At 22.1% G+C, this 8,685-nt stretch overlaps 1 protein-coding gene across 1 annotated transcript; it reads right to left on the bottom strand.

The window, feature by feature from the left end:
• Positions 1-311: 311 nt before the first annotated feature.
• LOC134838525 (chymotrypsin-2-like) lies at positions 312-7,423 on the bottom strand. Its single transcript, XM_063839392.1, has 3 exons — positions 7,414-7,423; positions 1,226-1,813; positions 312-529 (listed from the first exon to the last, which is right to left on the bottom strand). The coding sequence occupies exons 1-3, from the start codon at positions 7,421-7,423 to the stop codon at positions 312-314; spliced, it is 816 nt and encodes a 271-aa protein (XP_063695462.1).
• Between the last annotated feature and the right edge of the window lie 1,262 nt (positions 7,424-8,685).

Raw genomic sequence — 8,685 nt, 5'->3', positions numbered from 1 at the left:
TCCTTTTAGTAACCAACACACCTCTGACACCTCGATACATAAACAGAAACACACACATATTTCATCAAGAAAGATCATTATCGTCATTGTTTTGGGTCGGTAATTAAAAGCAACAACGACTCAGTGAAAAATATCAGATGCTTAAAAGTGTTAAAAAAGCAAACGAAGCTCGAAAAAAATCATAACAATGACAGGTATTTTTTTCATCATTTTTTTCTGAAAAGTTTTTCAAGTGAGTGAATTAAAGAAGAAGATGAAGATGCTTTTAGTGAATTGAATAATTTATGTATTTTTTTAATAAATAATAATTTTTAAATTAATTTAATGTCAGTACGATTATTGTTTATGGCATCAAAACTATCAAGCGCGAGTTGTCGGAGATAATATTTGGAGTTTATGGTATTGTCGATCCATGTTTTGTAGACAGAGCATCGTGTGTAGACATCGGGATAGTCGGAATATGTGCAGCCATAAGGGCTCCAACTGACGATTGCTATTAAATATCCTTTCGTTGATACTAATGGACCTCCTATTGAAATAAAGGGAAAAAAATTAATTATTTTAAAAATTTTAGTTAAAAAAATTATAAGAAAAAATAATTAAATTTTAATTTAATGAATAATTTTTAAATTAAACAAAATAAAAAAAATAAATAATTAATTAAATATTTTTTTAAAATTAATTAAAAATTTTTTATAGTGAATTTTTAATATTTTTTTATTTTTTAAAATTAAAATTAATTATTTTTGAATTATATTTTTTATTTTTTTAATAAATAATAATTTTTAAAAAAAATTCAGTTTTATTAATCAAAACTAAAAAATAATATAAAAATAAAAAAGTTAATTATTATGTGCAGCCAAAAATTAAAAAATTAAAATTTTTAAAGAAAAAAAAATATTATTATAAATAAAATAATTAAATAAAATAATTATTAATTAAAATTCAAAAAATTTAAAAAAATTATTTTTTTTTTTAAGAAATAATTTTTAAATTTAAAAAAAAATAAAGAAAAATTAAATTTAAAAATAAAAAAATATTATTTTTTTAAAAATTTAATTTTAATAAAAATTAAAACTAAATTTAATTTTTAATTATTAAATCAATAAAAAATAAAAAAAATAATTTTAAAATTTAAAAAATAAAAATTTTAAAATTTAAAAAAATAATAATTAATTAAATTAAATTAATTAAAAAATTAAAATAATTTGAAATAAAAATTTACCTGAATCTCCGCTACAAAACCCCTTTCCTTTGACAATCGTCGTACACAAATTCCTATTTGTAATTTTCGTTCCCAATTCCTTCTCCGGATGATTTTTATACGAATTTATGCAATTATTATTCGACATCACGCGAACTTTCACGCCTTGTAATGTCGTCGCAATCGGTCCATTTTCGTAAAATCTTCCCCATCCCGAGACAAAAGCTTCTTCTCCGCCCGCCAAAAATTTGGATTCAATCGGAACAGGTTGAACTAATTTGTCAAAAGTGAACGGAGTCTTTACAAAAACGACTGCAATGTCATTCGTTATGGCTTTTAAGTTAAAATAAGGATGCGACGCGATCTGAGAAACGTAATGATTGGTGCCATCGTAAAGATTTGAAGCTCCAACTGTAGCATAAATTTGATGAGCTCGCGTGCCATCGATGAAACAATGAGCTGCGGTGAGAATATTACGAGTTGATATGATCGCGCCTCCGCAAAAATGTTGATTTTGCTTGAAAAGTCGGAGAGATGCTTGATATGGATATTGCCCGGGACGAGCTACTTGTCCTCCAACGATTTTGTTGATAAAATCGTCATCAATTGCTGAAAATTAATAAAAAAATTTAAATTAAATATTCAAAAAATTAAAAAAAAAATAATATTTAATAAATTTAAAAAATTGAAATAAATAAATTAAAAAAAAATAATTTTATTAAATAAAAAAAATAATAAAATTAAAAAAAAATAATTAAATTTAATAAAATAAAAAAATAAATTAAATTAAATGAAATAATTTTAATTTAATTAATTTTATTTAATTTAATTATTTTTAATTTTTTTTATTTTATTTTATTAATTTTTTTTAACCAATTTATTTTAATTTAAAAAAAATTAATTTTAACTCACAATTATCTTCAGAACACTTTATCACAGCAATTTTTATAAAAAATATGCAAAAAATCACAAAAACACGAGACATAATTTTTTTCGCGCGGAATTTCGTTGAATGACTTTCTTTTAATAGGCGCGTTTGCCTTTTATATGCAACAATTTTTTGGCAGAAACTTCAGACTAATTTTTATTTATGAATCACATATCCATTAAGATAACACACGTTTTTTGCATTTTGCAAAAGAAAAAAATGTAAACAAACCATAAAACTCACTTTCTTCCTTATTTTTTTATTCGACGTCATTTCTCCATTTCCTTATCAATAAAATATGCCGAATTAATTTCGATTTTGTCTCGCAAAGCCATCGAGCGAAATAAAATCTCAACAAAAATCGCGACAAAATATTTTTTTTATTATTATTTTCTGATAATTGTTGTAATTTAACTGACGCAAAAGCAAACAAAAATTTCAATTTATGAAAAAAATTATGAAAATTCCACGCTTTTTTGACTTGTGCAAACAAATAGGTTAAACTGTTAAAAATTAATGAGAAATTTTATTTTAAATTAATTAGAGGAAATTTATTGTTTTTGATTTCTTGTTTCATGTTGTCGTCGTGCGTCGTATAAAGGCGGCGAAATTCATGAAATACAAAAAAAAAGAACAAACGGAAAAGAAACTAAAAAAAATATACGAAATTAAACAGTTCCGTTAATTTATGAAGTATTTTATAGTCAGAAGTTGGTAACAAACAACTTAACAGCATTACAGCATGAATTTTTAATTTTTCTTTAAAATAATAATAACAATAATTATAATTAATTCATTGATTCTTCTTTTTTTTACCTTTTTTATTATCTTGTTGTGTTGTAAATCTCTTGAAGCGGTATGTTGTACTGTTTTGGCACATCAAAAAAATTATTATTTTATTTCACATAATATGAGCCGCGTGTTATTAAAAATCTGTGTGTTTTGTAAATTTTGTAAGTTCTCACCATAAACTTTGTTTCGCTTTACTTAATATTTATATACAGTGTGATTTTTGTAATTTTTATCTTTTTTTCGTGAATTTTTATTTAAAAATACTTTTTTTTAATTTTTGTTATATAATTTTTTAAATTAAAAAAATTAAATAATTTGATTAAATAATTTAAAATTAAAATAATTTAAAAGAATTATTTTTAAATTAATTTAATAAAACTTAAAAATTTATTAAAATTTAAATTTTTTAAATTTTAAAAATTTATATAATTTTAAATAATTTTATTATATAATTTAATTTATTTATTTAAATAATTTAAAAATTTAATTTAATTAAAAAAAAATAATTCAAAATTTATTTATTTTTTTTTTAATGAAATTTTTTTTAACAGTTTTCTATTAAATTAATTTTTTTATTCACTTTTAAAATAATATTTAAAAAAAATATTTTAATAAATAATAATAATTAAAATTAAAATATTTTTTTAAACATTATTTTTTTTTAAATATATTCTTATTTAAATAATTATTTTAGGCTTCATTTAAAAATTAAAAAAATATTTTGAATTTTTATGAAAATTTAAAAAAAATATATAATTTATTTTAACAATATTTATTTGACGAAATTCAATAAAAAAAAGATTAAATTTTTAAAAACACTCTGTAAAACATATATAATATAATAATAATAATAATAATATACATGAAACAAATAACAAAAAAATAAACTTATCTGAATAAATCAAGAAAAATCTTGTACCCAAAAGTTCACTGAACTATCACATTATTTTTGTTTTTACTTTTTTTATTTTATTTTTTGCTTTAAAGTTTAAAGTTTATCAAAGCTTTGAGAACATTGATCTTCTTGTACTTCATCTTAATACGACAAAAATTAATTTTTTAATTTTTAAAAATATTTTTTTTTATTTTTTTAACTTTTCTAATTTTTTTAAACTTAAAAATAAAGACTTAAAATAAATTTATTAAAAATATTCTTAAAAAAATTATTTTTAAATTTTTTCAAAATTTTTATTTAAAAAAATTTTTATTTTTATAAAAAAAAATAAATGAAAAAAAATTAAAAATAAATGATAATAAAAGAAGTTGATATGAAAAAAAAAAAAATTCAAAATAAAAAAAATCCACTTTTTTTTTGTCAAATTGATCTTACTCAAGCTCATTCATAGTAAAAAAGATACAGGAACAAAAATAAAATAAGTGACCTAATTGAGTGAATTTGGGTCACAAAAATCTGCCTTTGCTTTTATTCAATTTATTAACTTAATAAACTTGTAACGAACTTGTTGTGTAATTTTTCTCGTTATCAAAAAAAAAAAAAAAAAAAATAAAAAAAAATTTTTCATGTAGTTTCGTCTTGTTTTAACTCAATAATAATAAATAAAAATAATATTAGCAAAAAAAAAAGTTATTTTTGGTTTGTTTGTGTGGTTGTCTGGTCTGCAAACATAAAAATGTAAATAAACATAACAAATCATAACAAAAATGATATCGCTCCATGCTTTGATGATATTAATTTCGCACAAACATTTTTTTTTATTTTGAAGATGATACAGTACGAGTGAGACCATGACCCAGATCAATCCAAGGCCGAGCAATGAACTTACGCAATTTTTTCGTGTGTGTGTGTACGTTACGCATTTACGCACGTGCCGTTATCTAGTTTTATTTTATTTAGTTTTTGAGTGTAAGAGAGACACATTTCACTTTATTTATTTTTTGTTTGCTTGTGTTTCTGATTACAATTTTTTTATTTACGCAATAGATATTTTTTCTTCATTTTTTTTAGAAAGTAGTTTAGAAATCACGCGTCAATTCAATTCAATTGTATTTTTTCGTACTTGAGGAAAAAGATTTTTTTTCCGATTCTGAAATTGATGCCAATTTTTCTGCGGTATTTGCTTAACCCGCTCCTCCATGCCAAGAAGTAAAAGCGAGCTGACATCATTTATTAATAGAAGCAACCTCTTTCTCTTGGCTGCGCCGTAATTGATTGTAGGCAACACAAAAACATATATTTCATGCTTATGAATAATATCTCCAGAAAAAAAAAATAAATAAAATAAGACCATAAAAAATGCTCCTCACTTTACTTTACTTACTTCTTGATATTTTTTGATGAATTTGTTATTTTCTTAAAAGCGTGTAAGATATATCTCCATGTTGATACAAAAGATTTCCATTTCAATTGTGTCTATGCCAAACGAGTTCAAATGTCGTACAAACAAAAAACGAGGAAAAAAGAAGAAAAAGACAAATGATAACAACCAGTTTCCAGATTTCCTTGACATTTTCATTCTCTTTTTACGAAGAATCGAAATAATATTTTATCGAAAATTAAATTTCCCCCTCTGCCTTCACGCACCAGAAATAATTAAGTCATCTCGCATGCGACGATGACAACAACAATGTAACACAATATCTGAAGCAATTTCTCTTTTAAGGAAAATAAGTGTCTCGAAATTGAAGTAAATATCAACATGACAACATATGTGGAAATTGATTAATTACTAACTTCCAACTGTGCGTTTGTGTAGGTATAAGACTCAAGTTATCAACGGATGATATAACTTCTTCTTATTTTAAACGTGTTTCTTGGTTTTATTTGAATTAAATTTTGAAAAATGTGCATTGGGATAATTTTTTTGGAAAAATTCTCATTGGGCAAAAATTTAAAATTTTGCATTGGGACAAAATTTTAAAGTTTTACAAAAAATTTTGTTCTGAAAAAAATTAAAAGAATAAATTTTATAAATATATAAAAAAAACATTAAAGAAAAATGTGCTTTAGCTCAAGAATTTTGAATTGTTCTAAAATTTTAAAGTTGGAGAAATTTTAAAATTATTTTTTTTTAATCGATTTTAAATTTAAAAAAAATCAAAATAAAATTAGAGCAAAATGTGCATTGGGAAAAAATTTTTCATTATAAAGAAATTTTGAAATTTGCATTGGGGCAACTATTTCAAATTTATCTTAAACTTGTAGTCTGAAGAAGTTTAAAAAAATAAAATAAAATTTTAAAAATAATAAAAAAATTAATTATAAAAATAAAATGTGCTTTAGGTCAAAAATTTTGAAGTTATCTAAAATGTTTGTTCTGAAAAAAATAAAAAAAAATTTAAATAATTATTTTAGTAGGTAAAATGTTCTTAAAAAATTTTAATTTATCTAAAATTTCAAGTTCGAAGAAATTTTAAAATAATTTTTTTAATTCAATTAAAAACTTTTATTTAAATAAAATTGTTTATGGGCAAATATTTAGAATATGCATTGGGCAAATGTATAATTTTTTTAGAAAAATTAAATTAAATTAAAATAGAGAAAAAATATTAAAAGAATAAAAAAATATTTTTAAAATTTGAAATAATTTTTATATTTTTTCATACCTTTACTTGAAGATTTTTAAAAACTGAAGAAATCATTGATAAAAAACTTTAAAATATGCTCAGGGTTCAAAATTTATTTTTTTTTCTTTTCGCAAAAATTGTGATGAATTTGATGAAGAGGTTAAAAATTTGTAAAAATATACAAAAATGATACATTAGGTTGTCACACTTAAATATGCATTGGGACAAAGTTTACAAATTTCAATCAAAAGAAATAAAAATTTGTTTAAAAATTTTTGTCCCAATGCAAATTTAAAAATTTCTTCCCAATAAGATTTTTTTTTTTTGAAAAATTTTGCCCATTGCAAATTTTTCAAAATTTTATAAAAATAAAAAATTGCGTTTAAACTAAACAAAAAGTTAATTTCAAACTATTTTGCATTGGGATAAAAAAAATCAAAATGTACATTGGGTCAAAATTTGAATTGTTAATTAAGGAACTTAATTTTTTTATATTCAAAAAATCGTTTATATATGTTACCCCAATACACATTTCAAATTGAATGCTTTGATATTCAATTCAAAATGTGTTTTGGGATAAAATTAAGCAAATGTGCATTGGGTCAAGTTCAAAACTTTAAAGAATAAAAAAAATAAATTGTGCATTGGGTTCAAAAAATTACTTTAAAACAAAATCCTCTTCTATTAAATTTTTTTTCTCAAAACGACAACTTTTTCGTCTCGTTGTCGTCTTCATCGTGGTCAAGTACATGGCAAAAGAATCCAGACATGTTGACTCTTTTTGGTATTTTTCCCGAGAAATTTTACCGTACTTCAAGTCCAAACAGCATTCCATCATATCATCATCGCAGCAACAACAACAACAAACACTCATGTCTGATAGTAAACTTGTAACTACCGTTACTTACAAAATATGTGTGCGTTTTGTCATCATCATCATATTCTTCGATGCCTCGTAACGTACTTGGCTGCATATTTGCACTTGTTTTTTTGCGCAAGAAAAAGAGAAAAGAATGCACCTGTAAACCTCAATAATGACGCGAAGACGCTTATCAGACAGAATTTACTAATGTTTATGGCAGCAAATTGCATGTGAGCGAAGGAGAGGAGATAAAAAAAGCCCATTGACCACCAAAGTCGATAGTATTAGCACACCTGCTGATATATGTTGCGCAATGGTAACTTTATGGATCCAGTTATAAATTGCACGCACTACAATGTTGCCCGTCGTCGTCAGCGTCAATTATGAGACGAGATTGATCGGCGAGCGAATTCCAGTTTCTAATAACAATCATTAGAATTAATAAAGATCATTTATTTCCCATGAAACGCCTCAGTCGCCCGAATGCCTGCTTTATCTGTTGAATCGACACAATAATAATTTAAATCAATTTATGGATGTGTTGCGTAAAATGCTTTGCTGCTGCCTGAGAGGAGGCAAACCAGACATGAGACCATATTACGACAGGAGACTTATCTATCTAAACTAATAACAATATAAAATTTAGAAACGAGTGAGACACAAAATATATCTGCATAAGCTCATCCCAAATGTATAGAATATCAAATGCAAAACCATATTTTAAGACACATTTGTTTTTGTGCCGAGGAAACCCACAAAATACACGTTCCTTGGATTAATAAATGCTCTCAGTCCACATTCAGGGGCGGAAATATCAAAAGGTAAGCAGGATTTTTTTAATATATTTTTTTTCGAAATAATTTTAATAAATTTATTTTTTATTTTTAAAAAAATTAAAGAAATTAAAAATTGATTAAAAAAAAAATAATTTTTTTAAATTTTAAAATTAATTTATTTTTTAATAATTTAATATTAATTAATTAATAATTAATATATTTTTTTACTTTCTTTATTAAATTTCATTTTTTTACAAATATTTTTTTTTTTTTTTTAAATTTATTTTTTTTCAAATAATTTTTTTAATTTAAATTTATATTTTAAAAATATTTTATTTAAAAAAAAAAATATTTTTTTACTTTTTTTAATTTTTTTTAATTTTGAATTAATTATTTTATTTTTTTACTTTAATTTTTTTTTAAATTTTTATTAAATTTTAATTTTTAAATTAATTTATTTTATGAAACTTAATATTTTTAATTTTTTTTTTAATTTAAATAATTAAAAAAATTAATTTAATAATTTTTTAAAATTATTTAAAATTTTTAGGTTTCTGATATTTGGGAAAATAGGTAAGTTTATAATAAAATTATATTC

Source organism: Culicoides brevitarsis, chromosome 1 (genome assembly GCF_036172545.1).
Source record: "Culicoides brevitarsis isolate CSIRO-B50_1 chromosome 1, AGI_CSIRO_Cbre_v1, whole genome shotgun sequence".
NCBI classification, from domain to species: domain Eukaryota; kingdom Metazoa; phylum Arthropoda; class Insecta; order Diptera; family Ceratopogonidae; genus Culicoides; species Culicoides brevitarsis.
Note: the sequence above shows the minus strand (reverse complement) of the source record. Positions and strands in the feature narration are given on the sequence as shown.